At 43.7% G+C, this 20932-nt stretch overlaps 1 protein-coding gene across 2 annotated transcripts; it reads left to right on the forward strand.

Annotated features, from left to right (window-relative positions):
* Positions 1–743: 743 nt before the first annotated feature.
* Positions 744–20914, forward strand: E4F1 (E4F transcription factor 1). 2 transcript variants are annotated; one of them, XM_012544183.3, is made up of 14 exons: positions 744–982; positions 8279–8424; positions 8866–8965; positions 13879–14087; positions 15267–15387; positions 15690–15842; positions 16340–16506; positions 17325–17540; positions 18107–18212; positions 18589–18806; positions 19167–19365; positions 19589–19725; positions 19842–19904; positions 20091–20914. In XM_012544183.3, exons 1-14 carry the CDS (start codon positions 826–828, stop codon positions 20445–20447), a joined length of 2349 nt encoding a protein of 782 aa, XP_012399637.1. In that variant the 5' UTR covers positions 744–825; the 3' UTR covers positions 20448–20914. The 2 variants fall into 2 exon arrangements, with proteins under 2 accessions (XP_012399637.1, XP_031801726.1); XM_031945866.1 differs by having other exon boundaries at positions 8869–8965.
* The last annotated feature ends 18 nt before the right edge of the window (positions 20915–20932 follow it).

Genomic DNA, 20932 nt, shown 5'->3' on the forward strand with positions numbered 1-20932 from the left:
AACTCCCGATAACAATGCATTGCTATAGTATCTGGCATGACTATTAAAAACAGAATATTGAGGCCTTAAGTCACACTTTAAGGATGTTTGTCTCCAGACTGCATCACTTCATTGTTCCAGTTTGTAAATGTTGAGCCAAACGCCCAAAAAACCAAAAAAAAGCAAAGCCACGCCCAATCTTTTTTTTTTTTTTTTTTGAGCAATTATCACATCGCACCCTTTGGCTAAAGACAAAAACAAAAAACCCTCAGTCTATTTAGAAACATTGATTGTGAACAATGAAGGGCTGAGATTCATCCTGTATTCTGATCCACATGATTGGGATTCTAGTGTCAGTCAGAGAGTTGTGAAAATCCCCTTTTGGCTGGCACAGGCCTCCGCTTTTCCCGAGCGGGCAGAGAAGCGTTAAAAGGATTTATAAATACAATCTCATTTGATCCTCCCGGCTGCAGAAACTAGAGCAAGCAGTGACCTGGAGGCAGGATTTGAATTCGGGTCTTCCCGACTCTAAATCCAGCGCCACCTAGGGTCTGAGGGAAAAGAGGTGGACGGGACTCCCTGCAGGCCGAGGGCAGGGGGAGGTGACGTCGGCCCCAGCCCCGCGCGCCCAAAGCGGTTCCGAGAGAGAAGGCTCGGGCCCCAAACAGCCACTCCCTCTCTACCGCTTCCCTGGAACGCCCAACTTCATCATCCTCCCGACTCCGCCCATTTCCCCTCTGGCCCCGCCCCGTAGCGCTCTTCCTTTTTTTTTCCTCCCTCCCGGCCTGGCTCGTTGTTATGACGACACGGTCGTAAATCCGCCATCTTTCTGCGGCGCGTTGCGACATGGAGGGCGCAATGGCCGTGCGGGTGGCGGCAGCTCATACGGCAGGAGCCGGGGCCGGGGCCGGGCGGGAGCGGGGTGAGCCAGGAGGCGCAGCGGCGGCAGCGACCTCAGCTCCCGGCGGCTTCCTGGGCCTTACGACGCCATTCAGCGAAGAAGGTAAAGAGAGGAATCCGAGGCTGGTCGGCCAGGAGACTGCGGTCCCTGACTAACCCCTGACCTCGGACTGACGTGACCTCATGGGTGCCCCTCCCCCTTGTCGCCCCTCCCCCCCAGGCACCCCGCCTTCCCCCCATCTCGCGCCTCTCTCTAGGCCGGGCCGGAGCCAAGGCCCTCTCGGCGCCCTGTTTCCTGCCCAGCTCTCTGACCCCCGCTGGGTCTGGGGAGGGGGATTGTGCCGGGAGGCGGGGCCGCCCCCGCTCCTGGGCCCTGCTTCTGGCTCTCCTCCCCAGCTCATCCCGAGCCGATATTGTTAACCGGACGTGGGGTGAAATGGGGCGAGGGTCTGCAGCGCTGAGGGGGGGGGCCCGGAGCTGCCTCGGGCTTGCTGTGTCATGGAAGTTTCTCCAGGCCTCCGTTCCCCATCCGTAATAATGTTTATGTCCATAACGCTTAGCGTGCGCCAAGGACTCCTTACTCTCCCATTTGAACTTCACGATAACCCTGAGAAGCAGGGACTCTTTTAGAAAGGGGGAAACTCCTAACCGCACACAGCTGGGAGCTCCGGCCAGACTGACTCTTCCCGGCTGCAGAAGGAGGGGGATTGACGAGGTGATTTCTAAAGTCTTTTCCGGCTCTGGATTGTCTGCAAATCTGAAATGGGACAACCCCCGGAGGAAGCGGCCCTCTTGTCTCACGGGGTCTTTCGCAGTTCCCCCGGTTCTCCCCATTTTGTTGTCCTAGCTCTGTCACTGATTCTGCCTCCTGCAGTTTCTTCGTCTGCAAAACGGCGTTGTGAGAATCAAGTGAGAGAGTAACTAAACCGCTTAGCGCAGTGGCGGCAGAACTAGCCCCTTGGTCCTCTGAAATCAGGGACGGAGGAGAGAGGGAGAAAGAACCTTTTCTCTGCAACCAGGGAAAGAGGAGGGTGGGAGGAGAGGGAGGAAGAGAGATTGGTACCGAAAATTACCTCCACTGGGGCTTCGTCTCTCCCACTAGGAAATGGGCCCTCTGGAAATGCAATGTAGTCTGCGTGAAGCCGTCTGGTTGTGGAAGCTGGGAGAGCCTCCAATTGCGTGTGATGCAAGGAGCTGATTTCCTGCGGTTTTTCTGATGTAGTCCTGCGTTATATCTACACATTAAACCTAACTAGAGGGCTGGACAGGAGTCCTTCCGCCGTGACTGAGTCCCTGCCTTTGAGAAGTTGTGAGTCAGGAAGAGTCACCTACTTTAGAACCCTTAGGCATAACCCCTAGCATTATTGTATGTCTGTGACCTGGTCTGGTTACAGTCTAAGCTCTACCCTTTGATCCTAGTTGCACTTTTTCAACCGAATTCTCTACCTGTGCCTTGCTTCCCTAGAACATTGATTGTTTAAATCTGTTGTCATCATTTCAAGTTTGCTGGTTATTGAGTGGATTCTCAGAGTTGTTGATTTACATTTTGTTAATGATTTGGAGCAATTTAATAGTTTGCAGGTCTCTTGAGAACTGTATTCTTTGACTGCTGAGAAATAGCTCATTATATGTATCCGATCCTAATCAAAGCTACTTGTAAAGAACAAAAATGTCCCGAATTGACGGTTTTCAGAAGAGATGAATTTCAACAATTCAGATTGTGGAAATGATTTTTATTTCTTCTATTCCATTTACCTCACACTTGCTTCTGGTTTCTGACCTCATTGTTTACCTGAAACTACTCTGAAAGATTGCTAATGATCTCTTAATTGCGAAATCCTACTCACTAATTTTCATCACCTTCAGCTTTCAATAACACTTGACAATGTTGCCTGCCACCTTTTTTTCTCTGAGTTTCCATGATATTGTTCTGTCTTGCTTCGCTTATCTTTTTGACCCTTCTTAGTCTCTCTTGTTGGATCATCATTATCTTCCATGCCCTGCTCCCTAACTGTGGGCAAGTTCTCCCAAATTGTCTTGAGCCGTCATCTTTTGTCTACACCTACTCTCTTGGTAATCTCATTTACTATCATGCATTCACTTGTAATTTCTCTATCAGAGACTACCAGATCTATATATTCAACCTTTCTTCCTTGCCTGAACTCTGGTCTGGGAGAAAACATCTGGTATCAGATGTTTTCAACTGCCTGTCTCATAGAGATCTCAAATTCAGTTATGTCCAAAATAAGAATTCAATATTCCCTCCCCCCCCCCAAAAAAAAAATCCATCACTCCTTTAGTCTTCCCACCATTGGCGCCACCATTTTTCAGTCATTGAGGTTTACAAGTTTGCTGTCAACTTCAACTTTTCCTTCTCTCTCCTATCCCATATCTAATGCCTTTCTAAGGTTACGTATCCTTTGACAACATTTGCTCAGCCCTTACTCCAGTTCACTTGCCTTTTGCCTGACTAGTACAACCACCTTCCCTTTATACTTCTGGTTTTCTTTCTCTCACCTGATCTTATACACAGCTGCTAAAATACCTTCCTCAAGTACAAATATCTTGAGAACTCTCAGTGCCCCTCTGTTTTCTCCAGGATAAAGTATCTGTTCTTTAGCTTTGCATTTTAAGCAGTCACAATTTGATGTATTGATGTAGCAGCCAACCTTTCCAGGGTTATGGGGCATTCTACTTCTTGCATTCTTCAGTCTAGCCAGGTCTACTTGCTTTTTCTCTAACTCAGAAATCCTCCTGCCTCCCTGATAGTCTGTCCTCTGTGTCCCCCCTCCTGTTCTTTAAAATCCTTAGCCTTCTTCACACTGAAGCTCACAAGCCATTTTCCACAGATGGCCTTCTCCATGGCCTTCTCCACTTTTTGGCCATCTGGACCAAGCCTGTGGACCTCTTCTCAGAATAATGTTTTATAAATGCATAGGTAATTCAATGGATAGAATGCTGGACCTGGAGGTAGAAAGTTCAAATCTGGTCTCAGATGCTTTTTAGCTGTGTGACTTTGGGCAAGTCATTTAATCCTGCTTACCTCAATTTCTTTATCTATAAAATAAGTTGGAGAATTCAATGAATGGCAAACTACTTCAGGATCTCTGCCATGAAAAGCCCCAAATGGGGTCATGAAGAATCAGACACAATTGAAAAACCACTGAATAAAATAAAATACATAAAATTAGAAAGGAAAACCATTATATTACTACAAAAAAATTTTTTTTAAACTCTTGTCCTCCTGGAAGTCATTTTTGTTCCTTTCAGTATTTAGTGAACTTTTTTCCTCCTCAAATTTTCTTTTTGATGATTAGCTGAACCTTGGCTCCTTTCTCTGCTTGTATCCCTCCTCCAAGTAGAAGCATTCTCCTAGACAGGGATGCAAGGATTGTTTTACCTTGTGCATTCGTGTCTTCATTTCCCATACACATACACACACACACACTCTCACTCTCACACTCTTAATAAGGGCTTGTTGGATTAGATTGAAGATGATGGACCCTTTTGGAATAATAAAAAGTAGGAGTGGATGACACAAGATCAGAAAAGGGGTGATGAATGTCAGGATTCTTTTCCTTCTTCAGTCAGTTAATCTGGAAAATGGGGGAATTATTGCTAAATTCTCCTGATTCTTTGCAAAGGACCTTGACTTGTTTAACTGAAAGCAGATTTTATAAAATCTTTAATTTGGGCTTTAGAGCGCTCACTGTTTTTCCAAGTTTGGTCTAGGGCTGTTCCTGACTCTGCTAGGCAGCCCAGAACTTTATGCAGTTCCAGATAGCCTACATCTTTTGAGGACAGAATATTTATTTATTTCAGTAAATGGAAGTAGGATAAGAGAGCTGGAAAAAGAGTTTGAGCCTTGTCTTGTCTGCTTTTCTTGGTCCTGTTATAGCAGATGGATCTGACCTGTACTAAGTTTGTTTTTAGTTCTTACTTACTTATCTTAGTCCTTTGCAGGGACTAGGTTTCTAAGGGTAGACCTATGGCAGATTTTAGGTACTGGTTCTGCCAATAACAAGAACTCTATTAAGGGTTTCTTGGTAACTTGGAGAGGCTTTAGAAGTTTGTCCTCCACATGTGCAAAAGTTTGTGGCAGCCCTTTTTGTAGTGTCTAGAAACTGGAAACTGAATGGATTCTCATCAATTGGAGAATGACTGAATAAATTATGGCATATGAATGTTATGGAGTATTATTGTTCTGTAAGAAATGACCAACAGGATGATTTCAGAGAGGTCTGGGGAGATTTCCATGAACTGATGCTAAGTGAAATGAGCAGAACCAGGGAATCATTATACACAGCAACAAAAAGACTATACCAAAATCAACTCTGATAGATATGGCTTTCTTCAATAATCAGATGATTCAAACCAGTTCCAATTGTCCAATAATGAAGAGAGTCATCTATACCCAGAGAGAGAACTATGGGAAATGAGTGTGGACCACAACACAGCATTCTCACTCTTTCTGTTATTGTTTGCTTGCATTTTTGTTTTCCTTCTCAGGTTCTTTCTTTCTAGATCCAGTTTTTCTTGTGCAGCAAGATAACTATGTAACCATGTATACCTATATTGGATTTAACATATATTTTAAAAAAGAAGAAGAAGAAGAAGTTTGTCCTGCTTCTTATTCTGAAAAGTGAGGATGGTGCCCAGAGCCCAGGACATCCTGGAGACCTTTCCCCTCTTTAGATAGTTGTGCCTGTCTACTTTGGCAGGGCAGATATTTGGATGAGACACAGATGTAAATCTTTAAAAATTGATTTCTTGATATTTGAGCTGCCTTTTCTTTCATACAGCTTGAAAAGTCTTCAAATATTAAATTAGTTATTTTCAAGATATAGTGTGCTTGAAATGTTTGCAAGGCCTCGAGTCTCCTCCTAGTGAGTTTTGATTAGCTATCTCTGCTTCTCAATATCCTTCCAAAATGTGTGGCTCCAAAATGAACATGATAATGCAGAAGAGAGCACCAGGGAGCTGTCACTTCATTTGCTTTCTGCTTTAAACATCTTTTAATATTGCCTAAGATTGGCTTCGCTATTGTGACAGCCTCATTGCAATATTGATTCATATTGATTTTGCAGTCCGTGAAAACTCCCAGATTTTTCACTTTATGGTGGTATTTTCACTTAAATTTGCTTACCCATAGCTTTCACTTCCTTTGTACAGTTTTTTTTTTATAGTGTATCATTCTCCCCATTAAATTTCAGGTTCATCATTTTAACCCGGGTAAGATCTTTTTTTTTTTTTTTTTTTTTTTTAAATTTAATAGCCTTTTATTTACAGGTTATATGTATGGGTAACTTTACAGCATTAACAATTGCCAAACCTCTTGTTCCAATTTTTCACCTCTTACCTCCCCACCCCCTCCCCTAGATGGCAGGATGACCAGTAGATGTTAAATATATTAAAATATAAATTAGATACACAATAAGTATACATGACCAAAACGTTATTTTGCTGTACAAAAAGAATCAGACTCTGAAATATTGTATAATTAGCTTGTGAAGGAAATCAAAAATGCAGGTGTGCATAACTATAGGGATTGGGAATTCAATGTAATGGTTTTTAGTCATCTCCCAGAGTTCTTTCTCTGGGCATAGCTGGTTCAATTCATTACTGCTCCATTAGAAATGATTTGGTTGATCTCGTTACTGAGGATGGCCTGGTCCATCAGAACTGGTCATCATATAGTATTGTTGTTGAAGTATATAATGATCTCCTGGTCCTGCTCATTTCACTCAGCATCAGTTCGTGTAAGTCTCTCCAGGCCTTTCTGAAATTATCCTGTTGGTCATTTCTTACAGAACAGTAATATTCCATAATATTCATATACCACAGTTTATTCAGCCATTCTCCAACTGATGGACATCCATTCAGTTTCCAGTTTTTAGCCGCTACAAAAAGGGCTGCCACAAACATTCGTGCACATACAGGTCCCTTTCCCTTCTTTATAATCTCTTTGGGATATAATCCCAGTAGTAACACTGCTGGATCAAAGGGTATGCACAGTTTGATAACTTTTTGAGCATAGTTCCAAACTACTCTCCAAAATGGTTGGATTCGTTCACAACTCCACCAACAATGCATCAATGTCCGGGTAAGATCTTTTAAATTCCAGTTTTGTCCTCTAACATATTAGCTAATCCCTGCAGCTTTATGTAGGCCGTATCTCTAGATGGGGTAATACTAATATTCCCTGACAAGCCAGGGCCCGTATATGCCCGCAGTGTTTGAATTGCCCTCAAGAACAATGCCCAGAAATGGATTCTATTAGCCTAAATCAGAAAGTGGAAAGAGCACCATCTGATATTGAAGGAAAGAAACTTTCTAGGATGACTAGCTTCCAGATAATCTTTTTTTGAATGTCCTTGGTGAAAAGGATCCTGGGCCCTGATCACCATCATTTTAAGAAACAAGGATATTTAATATAGAGAAGAATCCCCCTCTAGGGGGAAGAGGGAGAATGATTTATGATTGTTGCCTTCAACTGTCTGAAAGGTTGTTATGTAGAAGTTACTCTGACTCCTAAGAATAATTAGGACTAGCAAGTGAAAGTTGTAAGAAGACAGTTTAGTTTAACATAGGAAGATGCTGAAAACTTATTTTCAATCAGAACTGTATCACCTAATTCAATTCATTGATTTCCCTCCTCTCTTTTTCCAGTTTATGCTCTACACAACTGCCAAAGTGATATTCTTAAAGTATAGCTGTGAGCATATCACTTCCTTACTCAATAAACAAATTAGCATCAGTAGTTCTCTAATGCTGGATTTTAAAGCCCTTTATGACCTGGTTTTTAACTACTTTCTTAGCCTTATTATACTTTCTTACTCCCTGTAGACTAGCCAGAATGTCCTTTCATTTCTTATACAGGGCACTCCGTGTCTAATCTCATTATCTTGACATTTGCCATACCCAGGTCTGGGAATGCCTTCCTCTCTCAACACTTAGAATCTGTTGTTTCTTTCACAACTCAATTCTTTCAAGAAAGAAACCTTTTTTTAAAATTGCCCGTAACTAGTTCTTCCTTCTCAAGTTATCTTGGATATAATTACAAATTTATATGTTGTCTTCCCCAATAAAATATCAGCTTTTTTAGGCAATTGTTTTATTTTTGTGTCTATACCCTAGCACTAGTGATGCTTGGTACATAAAATAATAGGTTTTTAATAAATGTTCATTGGTTAATTTTTAAAACAGAAGGAATATTACCTGAGAAGTGATTATGATCTTGAAGTGTTCAAGCAGTGGCTGGATAGTTACATATCAGAGATGTTGTAGCCAAGATTCTTCTTAAGGTGGAGGTTGACTTACATCACCTACTGGCCTTTTCAGTTCAGAGATAATAGGAGCTACCATGTTCATTTATTCAGTGCTACTATTTACATTTCAGATGAAGATGATGTGCATAAATGTGGCCGTTGCCAATCTGAGTTCACCACCCTGGAAGACTTTGTGCAACATAAAATACAGAAGGCATGTCAGCGCACACCCCAGGAAGCTACGACAGCAACAGCAGCCGCCCTGCTTGGCCAGGAGGTGAGGACATTTCCCTGGTGGGATCTCTAGGGACTATACCTTACCTTGGGGAGCTTAAAGGGCTAACAATAACTTACTTCCCTGTAACTCTGTCTCCCTTCCATGGAGGTAGGCTGCAAAGGCGCTTTACTTGCCCTTCTTCCTTAGGTACTTTCCCTTCTTGCAACCAAGTCCGCCTGCTTGGAACTTGTGAAATGGACACAATTTGGTGTTTGGGAATGGGGAGTCAATCCATAGCTAGAGAGATGGAAAGATTCATCCTCTTCTGGGAGCTCTCTTCCTGAATAATGCTTCTCTCAGTTTTCTTTTTAAAGGAAAGTAATTGTTATTTTAAAAAAAAAAGAAAGAAAAGCAAAAGAAAGAAAGAGAGTTATCAGAATCTTTCTTTGAGTCTTATATTTCCTGACTTTTCTCCTCCATGCAATCCTTCTTGTATTACAGCAGGTGGTCCCATCTGGGGAGGAGTCCATTACAGTGGCTCACATTGTTGTGGAGACATCTTCGCTCTCAGAGGATGTCAGCAATGCTCCGGACATCATTGGTAAGTGGGGCTCTGGACCATCAGGATGTTGCCATCTCCAGGATGAGTGAGAATGCACTTTGGTGATGGGAAGAGCTCTGTACTTGGAGTGAGAGGACCCATGTTGGAGTTCTGCTTTTCCTATTTACTCTTTCTAAACCTCTAAACCTTATAAGCAAGTCAATGAATTTCTCTGGGTCTCAGGTTCTTCAGATGAAAAAGTGGGGTTGGAGTGATGTTTCTGGAAGCTTTACCAGCTCTAATTCCTAATATCCCATGGTCTTATATCTATCTATATTTTGGAGCTGTGTATTCTAGGAGTAGCATAAAGCTCTTTACCTTGAAAATCTCACTTGCTAGCTGATGCCCTAAATTCCTTTAACAAGGAACAGGACCTTTCATTTCAAAGAGAGAGCTTAACGTGGAAATTGAAGTTTCCCTTTAGGAAGATTTTTTTTTAATAGCTTTTTTTTTTTTTTTTTTAAGGCTTGTCATACTTCTTTTTTTTATAACTTTTTATTTACAAGACAAATGCATGGGTAATTTTTTAGCATTGACCCTTGCAAAATCCTGGAACCCTGTTCCAACTGTTCCTTTCTTTCTCCCCACCCCTTCCCCTGAATGGCAGGTAGACCAATGCATGTTAAATATGTTAAAGTATAGGTTAAATACAATATATGTATACATATTTATACACAATTATCTTGCTGCATAAGAAAAATCAGATTTAGAAAAAAGGTAAAAATAACCTGAAGAGGAAAACAAAAATTCAGGCGGATAAAACCAGGAGTATAAACGCTATGTTGTGGTCCACACTCATTTCCCATAGTTCTTTCACTGGGTGTAGCTAGTTCTCTTCATTATTGAACAATTGGGACTGATTTGGTTCATCTCATTGTTGAAGAGATAGCTTTTTATTTTTCAAAATACCTGCAAAGATAGTTTTCAACATTTACCCCTACAAAGTCTTGTGTTTCATGTTTTTCTCCCTCCTTACCACCTCCCCCGTCTTTTAGAGTGTAAGTAATCCAATATAGGTTAAACATGTGCAGTTCTTCTAAACATATTTCCACACTTATCATTCAACCTCAGTTTGTTTCTCTGAAAATTGAAGATAATAATCCTGTCAAATCCTACCCACCTCATAGGGATATCATTATGAGCAAATGAATTGTCAAAATGTTTTGAAAGTTAAAGGAATTGCACAAATATAAGGTAATTACTATAAGTTCAAAGACAGAGAAGGTATTATAGGTACATGGAGTGACATGGAGAAGTGAATCAAAGAATTGGTTACCACAAGGAAATTAGTTGGAAGTTAGGATGATTCTTTTTTGTATAAGAAGTCTTCTCAGAGTAGGCTGGTGCTCAATGCATCTTTGAAGGGCAGAAATGTAAATGGCTTCTTGAATGTGAAGAGAAAGATCCTCCTTTGGATGAGATTCTGAGCATACACAGATTTAGGGCAGAAAATGGTGGGAAGAGTTATCTGCCAAAAGCTAAAGCCAACCAGCACATTATAGGTTTCTGAGGGATTGTGATATAAAATGGAAGGCTTTAAAGGAAGCTGGTTAGATATCAGCCTTTTAATATAACCAGAATGAAGGGGGGGGGGGGGGGGGGGGGAAGAGGAGAAGATCTTACTGGGGAAAAGAAAGTGATGGGGCAAATCAGGAGAGGAGGCAGATATATCCAGAAACAGTGGCACTATACCTTAGATTAAAAAGTGAATCTCTTTGACACCTTCTCCACAGTGTTAAGAGTACCTGTCTTTTACTTTCCTTTAAATTCTTGGAATATTCATACAAATAAAGAATTTTCATCCATAGGCAGCAGCACCCCACTATGTAACTCCACAAGGTTAATAATTGGGCTTTCATTTGAGATTCCTGTTTCAGGGAAGGTATTATTTGGAAAACCAGTTCTTTCTGGCCCACAGTCAGACGCCCACTTTGTTCTTGAAAGTCTGCTTTGATCCTGCTACTTATGTGGATCACACTGGTGCCAGCCGTGTAATTAGGTACACAAGGCACAGACTCCCAACTGTAGCCTTCCTCTAGCTGGAATGCTTTCTCCTTGGCTACCTGGCCCCCATTCCTCATCCTGTTTCTTTCTTTCTAGTTTCTCATTGTACTACCCATAGTTTTTCCTGCATCTTTCCCCTTTTCCCTCTTCTAATTTTCCCTTCCCCCCCTTAGATATCCTAAAGTACATCAGTGTCCTGCCTGCCCCTGCCCCTCCTTCCAGCTTCCTGGGCTGGCCTGACAGGCTTGGCTGGTTAAATCTCACCTCTAATGAGTCCAGGGCTGTGACCCATTTAGCATCACATGAGAAAACATATTCCCTGCTCATCAGTTGTCTCAGAAATAGGTGCATTTGATATATATATATATATATATATTTTATTTAATAGCCTTTTATTTACAGATTATATGTATGGGTAACTTTACAGCATTAACAGTTGCCAAACTTCTTGTTCCAATTTTTCACCTCTTACCCCTCCCCTCCCCTCCCCCCCAGATGGCAGGATGACCAATAAATGTTAAATATATTAAAATATAAATTAGATACACACTAAGTATACATGACCAAACCATTATTTTGCTGTACAAAAAGAATCAGACTCTGAAATATTATACAATTAGCTTGTAAAGGAAATCAAAAATGCATGTGGGCATAAATATAGGGATTGGGAATTCAATGTAATGGTTTTTAGTCATCTCCCAGAGTTCTTTCTCTGGGCGTAGCTGGTTCAGTTCATTACTGCTCCATTGGAAATGATTTGGTCGATCTCATTGCTGAGGATGGCCAGGTCCATCAGAACTGGTCATCATATAGTATTGTTGTTGAAGTATATAATGATCTCCTGGTCCTGCTCATTTCACTCAGCATCAGTTCGTGTAAGTCTCTCCAGGCCTTTCTGAAATCCTCCTGTTGGTCATTTCTTACAGAACAATAATATTCCATAATATTCATATACCACAGTTTATTCAGCCATTCTCCAACTGATGGGCAGCCACTCAAGTTTCCAGTTTCTAGCCACTACAAAGAGGGCTGCCACAAACATATAATATATTTCTTAATAATGATAATAATGGGATTATATTTCTTAATGAGAGGCAGCGTAGCATATTGGCTAAATAGCTGATTTAAAAATCTGGAAGGCATAAGTTGTAACTACTGATACATACTGGCTTTGTGACCCTGTATTTTCTCAGTTCTCAGGCATATCTCTTAAGGCAGGGATTCTTCTTTTTTGTGTGTCCTGGACCCTTTTCATAGCCTAAAAACCTCTTCTCAATAAAATGTTTTTAAGTGTATAAAATATATGCAGGATACAAATGAAATCAATCATAGTCAGCTATAGTCAACAAAATATTAAAAGTAACAATTTCAACAATCTCTGCTTTGAGACTTTTAAGATGTAGAGAAGGGGTCCACAGTAGAAGCAGTCCCCTTCTCTGACAACTGGGCACAAGACTGATCAAAAAATTTTATTCCTCGCATTAATAAATATTTCTCTAACACTGTTTAGAAACTCTATAAGATCCTGGAATAGGTAATGTAAGAATTATTTTCCCTAATTTATTAATAAGGAAACTGAGGTTTAAAAGGTAAAAATGGCTTTGCCCAAGATCAGATGTCTGGTAAATGTTAGAGGTGGAATTTGAACCCATTCCTTTGACTCCAAATTTGGCATTCTTTGCACTATATCTTAATGCCTACCTAACATCTTTACAGTAGTGAAGTGCAAGAGGTAATTTGGAAGCATGTTGTGAATAGCTAAAGAGTTTGATTTTCATTCGTTTTCTTCTCCTGCACAGTTTTTATTTAAAGAAAGAGAAACAGGAAAAATTGATCACCAGAGTAGTAAGATGTGTGCCAGTGAGACAAGCTAATGGAAAGGTCAGGCAAGTAATCATTATATCCACAGAATGAGATCACCAGCCACCTCTCTTGGAGCAGAGTGAACAGACATCTTTGCTTAGTTCTCAGTATTTGAGGCAAAGATTACATGGGCTTTTGTATTTTGGATTCTGTTCTGGGCTTAGCAATTACTGCTGCTACTGAACGGTCATAGTAGTGGGGAAGAAAGATGACATATGTGGTTTTCTAGGCTCTAAGAATCTCTTCTCACTGGCTCATTTATCCAGGGATTTGCTCTATAAAGTCTGATTCCAGAGCAGGAAAAATTAACTATGTGCTAGTTTGCTGATTGTCTCTAAGATCCAGTCTCATATTTCACAGACATTGTTTTATGGAATTAATTTTTGCTCAGATTTTTTGACAGGGTGTGAAGCTTCAGCTTCCCTTCCAGTCTGAGTAGCTGAATCCTACCAACTCCAAGTTCTCTTATGGCCCAGTCCTGGGCAGTTTCCTTTATGGCTCCTCCTGGATGAAGCATGATAGCACTGTCCCTGGTATTTTAAAATTCCAGAATAAGAATCAGAACTTGCTTCTTCAAAAAAAGGCAGTGGATCCAGATAGACCAAATTGCTTCCAGCTGTGTCTGTGCTATAGGTTTGTGTGTCCTTTCCTGAGAAAAATTGGACCATTTCAGGGCCAGAGGAGGCTTTGTTATGTTAGTTATCCTGGAGCTCAGCTTTGCTATAATTTGAGGAATTTTTGACAGATAGCACTTTCAGAAGGACAAACTTGTGGCTCCTATTAGGTCCAAGATTGACTAGTCCTATCCTTTAAACTGACTTTTGGAAGCATGGTCCAGTTCTTTCCTTAGGTCTCTGTTGACAGCAAATCCTTGAACTGAATGACAGTTCCTGTGTTCTTCCATAAAGAGCCAAGAAACATCCAAGGCCATGCTATCTGTGTGAAATTGGACCGGTACCAAGTCCCCTAACAATTTCCCACTTTCCTGCTGTCAGGCATTTTCTTTGGCAAGAACTGAATGTGATGGCAAGATTTTCCTTCCCCAGGCAATGGTCATATCAAAGAAGTTATTGTTGCAGCAACAGACCACGTCTTTGAAAACCCCAGTGGGCCTGGGGACAGTGAGGTTGTAGAAGGTCCTGTTAGTCCTGATGACACTGAGCAAGATGTTTCCACTGAACTACTGAAGGTGAAACTGCTTGTCAACAAGGAAGGACGCTATGTGTGTGAGCTGTGTCACAAGACTTTTAAAACGGTGAGCTGGGCTAGCCTGGGACGGAGTCCCTTCATGGTATTTGACAGTGGAGCTTTTCATTTCTTTTTCTTTTTTTTTTTTTTTTTTTGAGGACTTTAAAACCCAAGCAGAGGATTTTTTTTTTTTTAAATTTAATAGCCTTTTATTTACAGGTTATATGTATGGGTAACTTTACAGCATTAACAATTGCCAAACCTCTCGTTCCAATTTTTCACCTCTTACCCCCCACTCCCTCCCCCAGATGGCAGGATGATCAGTAGATGTTAAATATATTAAAATATAAATTAGATACACACTAAGTATACATGACCAAACCGTTATTTTGCTGTACAAAAAGAATCAGACTCTGAAATATTATACAATTAGTTTGTGAAGGAAATCAAAAATGCATGTGGGCATAAATATAGGGATTGGGAATTCAATGTAATGGTTTTTAGTCATCTCCCAGAGTTCTTTCTCTGGGCGTAGCTGGTTCAGTTCATTACTGCTCCATTGGAAATGATTTGGTTGATCTCATTGCTGAGGATGGCCTGGTCCATCAGAACTGGTCATCATATAGTATTGTTGTTGAAGTATATAATGATCTCCTGGTCCTGCTCATTTCACTCAGCATCAGTTCGTGTAAGTCTCTCCAGGCCTTTCTGAAATCCTCCTGTTAGTCATTTCTTACAGAACAATAATATTCCATAATATTCATATACCACAATTTATTCAGCCATTCTCCAACTGATGGGCATCCACTCAGTTTCCAGTTTCTGGTCACTACAAAAAGGGCTGCCACAAACATTAGTGCACGTACAGGTCCCTTTCCCTTCTTTATGATCTCTTTGGGGTATAAGCCCAGTAGTAACACTGCTAGATCAAAGGGTATGCACAGTTTGATAACTTTTTGAACATAGTTCCAAACTGCTCTCCAGAATGGTTGGATTCGTTCACAACTCAGTGGAGCTTTTCTTGTACATTGAGTGGAGGCCAGCCAGATTGGGCTATAGCTGTTCCAAAACAATGTTCCTTGAAAATGGCCATGTTTGCTGCTCACTTTCTTGACTCCAGTCATTCCCTTTTTTTTCCTTCAAGCATTTTTATCCTCATTTCTCAGTGACTTGTGTTGTTTTTTTGTTTTGTTTTGGGGATGGGCAGTATTCCATTTTACAGACAATCATCCTTCCTCCTTCCTAGGCCAGCATCCTCAAAGCCCATATGATCACACACAGCAGCAAGAAGGACTATGAGTGTAAGTTATGTGGAACTTCCTTTAGGACCAAGGGTTCTCTCATCCGGCATCACCGGCGGCACACAGGTAAGATGAGAACTGGATTTGGAGTTGCTTGGGTTCAGAACTCTTTGAACTGCATTAGTGGTTCCACTTTCTATGTAGAAATGATTGGGGCATAGTTGGGATCCCAGCCTTGTTCTAGTCCAGGATAATGTTGACTGGGTCTGAAGCTCTGAACAGCCACATTCTAGGTGAGAAGAGCTACTTCTGTGGCTGAATGAGTAGTTCCTGGGTGATTGTTAACTGGGAAAGAAATTTTTTTTCCCTTAGGGTTTGTTTTCTATTCATCATCTTCTATATAACTATTGGCTCGGTTCTCTCACCAGATGAGCGTCCTTACAAGTGCAAGAACTGTGGAAAGAGCTTTAGAGAGTCTGGAGCTCTGACCCGACACCTGAAATCCTTAACTCCCTGTACAGAAAAAATCCGATTCAATATGAACAAAGAAATAGTTGTCAGCAAAGAAGACATTCCCCCAGGTTTGTAAATTCTCTAAATGAGCCCAGGATATAGTAAGTAGCTGTCTTCCTACCTAGGAATTTACTGGCCTGCCAGCCACAGAAGAACTAATTATGGGTGATTTCATGTTCAGGAGCATCATAACAGTTGATTCCTACAACCTCTCAGGTTAGAAAGAAACCTGCATTGGTCATATGGGATCACAGAATGATGGATCTGTTATTGTCTGTGACCTTGTCATCTTTGGGTTGTTCCTGGAAACAGGAAGGAGTGCAGAAGCCCCTACCTTGCATTTTGTCAACTCAATCAATCTTGGGTCCTTTCTTCTTGAATATACCATGGGGAATGATAGTCTTAGGCAGAATAGAGAAGGCAGAAAGGAAGCACTGATGACAAGAAGGTGGGGTAAAGGGAAGAAGATTCTACCCCTTTAGATACTATTTTCTTTCCCTGTGGGCACCCAGTGGGAGGGTCAATGATTTTCTTATGGTCTTGGTTTTTTCCCTTTTGCTTTAAGGAGCCAATGATTCAAACAACGAAACAATCACAGCCATCACAAGTGAATCCATTGAGACAACCCCACCAGTAATTCACCTTGTCACTGATGATAAGGGAACTGTCATCCATGAGGTCCACGTCCAGATGCAGGAGCTTCCTGTGGACATGAAAACCTTAGCCCAGGAAGTAGGTGGAGCTCATGAGTAGACTGGAAAGAGCTTTGTGCTAAATTGGGCTTGATTAGGTTTCTTTCTGAATAAAAAGTATTAGATTTTCCCTCACTGAAGGAGTGAGAATGATGTCTTCTGCCAGTTCACCAGAAAGAAGATGAACAGCCTTATCTTGGATATGTTCCTTGGCACCAGCCCTTTATGGGTAACTGACAGGGAAAATCCCACTAGTATTTCTCTGTATTTGAGTTAAGTTGAATGCAGTATCTTTGTGAACTGGACACATTTACTAACTATTGAGTTCTGGTGGGGAACAGCTAGTTATCTTCTTTTCTGTTCTTGGCTCTCCCCAAGCGTTGTGGGATTATGAAGAATCCTAGTTCCAAGAAAAGTTCCAGCCCTTGTTTTAGCCCAGACTTTGTAGACCCAGTCCTTAGAAGAGTCCCATATTTTTTTAATGCTTGTGGAGGGTAGGTGAGCCCTTGAAAATCTCAGGGCTACCATGTGAGGGGAGGAGAAAAGAGGAAGGATGGGCCTCTTCATTGGAGTGAACAGGACTGAGCTCCTTGTGGGCCACGATGGATGCTTTTGGAGCTGGTGGAAGACATCATATGTCCTATTGAGGGCCAGAGTCAGCTTCTCTCCTTCTTATCCCCCAGGACTCTCCTCAGGGTAAAATTGACCTCTGTGGGCTTTTCTAGATCAGTACTCACATGATCCCTCTAACAGAGTAGCCAGAATGTGGATAAACTTTTTTTAAAATGACTTTTCTTTGCAGAGTTCAATATTAGGTACTGAATAATAGCATTTCTTGATATTCCTTGTTCTCTGTAGACTTCAATCCCTGAAAAGGTACCATCTGAAGGGGAGGTGAGCAGTGAGAATTTGCTGAGACAAGCTATGCAAAATTCGGGTCTCGTAATCGAGAGAGTTGCAGTAGAAGAGGGGCCCATGCCAGCTGAGCCTTGTGTTGGCACTGCCCAGGAGCCAGGGCCCGAGGGGGTGAGAACAGAAGAGCAGCACTTTGTGGCTGTGGAAGAAGTACAAACAGTAGGTGCCTATACCGTGCTCCTCTCCAGCTTGGGGATAAACTTTGGGGATTGGTGGTGTCTGCCTTCTGGAGGGGATTTTGGGGAAGCCCTGTCAGTATGACTGCTCAGAGGGGCCTTTGTGCCCTTTACTCCATAACTGTGCAGATTGGGGCTCCTTGTTCAGTTTCCTATTGAATTAAAGAATCCCGTTTATCCTTTTTCATAACAGAACTATCTGCACAAGCATGGCAGAGTGTGTGTGTGCAGATGTCCACAGCAGAAGAAGTGTTCTAGGAACTGGAAAGGTGGGAGGGGGCCAGGTGGAAAGGGGCTTTGAATGCCAGATGGGATTTTATATTTGAGCCTGGAGATGATAAGGAGTCATTGGAGTTGGAGTTTATTGACTAGGGATATGAGCAAGAGCAGACGGGGTTTTGAGAGGATTGCTTGGACAGCAGAGTGGAGAATAAACTGAGTCATGGTCGTGTTCTGTATGTGTATGTGTACGTTGGGGTAAAGTCACATTGTGTTTCTGTCTGTATTGTGGGGGGCTCAGTCTTAGGAGATAATTGTCTGTCCCCACAGGCGGACCCAGCATCCCAGAGTGGATACACACAGTACTCCTGCCCTCAGTGTGTAGAGGTCTTCAGGTCAGCCCCGGCGCTGGAGGTGCATGCCAAAGTTCACCTTGGTAGGTCTGGTTTCCGATGCTCTTGTCCATCTTTGTGCCCGGGCTTCCCTCATGGCTGAGAAAGCCTTGGTAAAGGGAGGGCATGAGGCATCAGGAGGGGAAGGAGAAGGGATGCCAGCTTGTAGAACAGATTCCCCTAGTAGGCTCAGGGAGGGAGCTCGGCTGTTGCTCCCAGCCTGACACAAAGTGGCTGTGACCCAAGGGCCCTGTGTCTGTGTGTCGACCTCATTGTCCATCCCTACTTCTGTCTGTGTTTGGGTGCCACACTGGCTCTGTGTGTGTGTGTGTGTGTGTGTCTCTGTGTGTGTGCACGTGCGTACACACTTGGGGATGAATTCAGTGTGGGCCTTGGGGGCTGGTCTCCCTTCGTCTGCAGGACAACAGCTGTTCAGGTGTGAGCAGTGTGGGAAGGAGTTTCCTAAGGCCTACCTGTTGAAGAAGCACCAGGAGGTACATGTCAGAGAGCGGCGCTTCCGCTGTGGCGAGTGTGGGAAGCTCTATAAAACCATCGCCCATGTGAAGGGGCACCGCCGCGTGCACTCCGATGAGCGTCCATACGCTTGTCCCAAGTGTGGGAAACGTTATAAGACCAAGGTAGAGTATTTCTCCCTTTCATTAGAAAGGAAATCCAAGTACGGGTGGGAAAGGGTCATACCCACGGGAGCCAGGAATGGGAGATTGTTGCTGCTGACCCTCTCTGTGACCCACCTTGTCACTCGCTGGGGCTTTGGTGTTCGGCCTACCTAAACAGGCTCCTCCTCTGTGCTCACATTGGCCAAGCCACCTCTGACCTTCCTACAAGGAATCTGCCTGCCCCAGGCTCCCTTGGGTGAGCTTTTTTGACCCAGGGCCTCCACCAGCTGGTATAGGAGGTGCAAGAGAAGGGGGGGGAAAGAAGCTGTACCGACTCCCCTGAGTAGAGGGTCATCATGGTGACCCCACTTTGTCTCCCAGAATGCCCAGCAGGTGCACTTCCGGATACACCTGGAGGAAAAGCCACACGTGTGTCAGTTCTGCAGCCGGGGCTTTCGGGAGAAGGGCTCCCTGGTACGGCACGTGCGACATCACACTGGGGAGAAGCCCTTCAAGTGCTACAAGTGTGGTCGTGGCTTTGCCGAGCACGGTACTCTCAACCGGCATCTGAGGACCAAAGGTTAGCCTATTGAACATGACAAACCTGGCACGAGGAGGTGACTCCTCTTGGCTGACGTGGACTGGCTTCCCGGGTGGGATGGAAACATGCAACTCAGACTCCAGCAGAGCCAAACCTTGATTTGGGGTGGGTGCATGTGCAGTGTCTCCCTGTGTTGTGGGAGTGGGATGGGGGCTGGCTTTTCTGTTGGGCAGCTGCCCTCACTGGCCATGGATCTGTCCAGGAGGCTGCTTGCTGGAGGTGGAAGAAGTGGTAGTGTCCAGGGCCAGCCCGTCCGCTCCGACCTTGTCTGAGGATGCCCACACGGTGCTGGTGGAGTTCTCCTCAGTGGTGGCCGACACTCAGGAGTACATCATTGAGGTGCGGGGCAGCCTCGCAGAGGCTTGGGGTGGGGTGGGGGGGGGGGGAATGGCCCAGCTGGGCCAGTCTTCTAGGCTGACAGGAGCCCCCTCCCTGTTGTTATTTTCCTTCCCAAGGCCACCACAGAAGACACTGAGACCAGCGAAGCCACGGAAATCATTGAGGGCACCCAGGCCGAGGTGGGGTAGGGGTAGGATGGGAGGTAGGAGCTGGGGCTTGGGGCCCGGGGTGAAGCCTGCTTGGGGGTGGGCTGGGGCCCCTTAGAGCCCAAGGACAGAGTACAGCAGTCAGGCTGTCCTGGTGTGGACCGAGGCCTCCCCCCCCCCATCCTGAACCCTGTAGCTGAGCCGCCTCTCCCTCCCCAGGTGGACAGCCATATCATGAAGGTAGTGCAGCAGATTGTGCACCAGGCGGGCTCTGGTCACCAAATCATCGTCCAGAATGTCACGGTGGATGAAGATGAGGGAATGGCTGCTGGTGCGGCAGCTGCATCTGATACCATTACCATCGCTACCCCCGAGAGCCTCACGGAGCAAGTGGCCATGACCCTGGCCTCAGCCATAGGAGAGGGTGCTGTGTTGACTACTCGGGCAGGAATTGAGGCTGACCAGGCCACAGTCACTATGGTGGCTTCTGAGGACATAGAGATCCTGGAGCATGCTGGGGAATTTGTGATCTCCTCACAAGAGGGTGAATTGGAGGTACAGACAGTCATTGTGTAGGGACTTCCCGGCCTGGAAGGATTGGGGTTGGGCGTGGCCCACCATCCAGCAGCAGATGTGTGTTCATCAGGGTCATCGTGTGGTCTGGAAGCCAAGGATGGAGCCAGCAAGGATCTGAGCGAGCCCAGAAATTTGTGACAACCGCCAAGATCTTGGAAAGGCTGCCTTGAATTATGCAGATGATGGACAGAGGTGTTCTTTGGGCGGCCAAGGTGTCTGGAGTGCTAGAAGAGGGGCTGATGTTGGGATCTGGAGCTTCCCCAATGGGCACCTAAGGCCATTAGAGCCTATCAGTTGCCCCCTTGCACTGCCAGGACCCTTCCTGAGCAAGCCAGGGAGGCAAGAAAGCCATATTGTACATTTCAAACCACAGAGCAATTTAAGACAAAAACAGGATTCCAAATGACATATTTGGGGCTGTGAATAAAACGATTTTTCTTTTGTTTACAATAAAATATTAAAGCCTATAAGAGTGTGTCTTCTGA

This window comes from Sarcophilus harrisii, chromosome 1, assembly GCF_902635505.1.
Source record: "Sarcophilus harrisii chromosome 1, mSarHar1.11, whole genome shotgun sequence".
Classification (NCBI taxonomy): domain Eukaryota; kingdom Metazoa; phylum Chordata; class Mammalia; order Dasyuromorphia; family Dasyuridae; genus Sarcophilus; species Sarcophilus harrisii.

Bases quoted from the DNA above. Each gene is read 5' to 3' on its own strand.
- E4F1 (XM_012544183.3), top strand. From the start codon at position 826: ATGGAGGGCGCAATGGCCGTGCGGGTGGCGGCAGCTCATACGGCAGGA. The intron at 15,843-16,339 runs GTTTGTAAATTC...TTTTGCTTTAAG, and splicing joins CAAAGAAGACATTCCCCCAG to GAGCCAATGATTCAAACAAC. The intron at 16,507-17,324 runs GTAGGTGGAGCT...TGTTCTCTGTAG, and splicing joins TGAAAACCTTAGCCCAGGAA to ACTTCAATCCCTGAAAAGGT.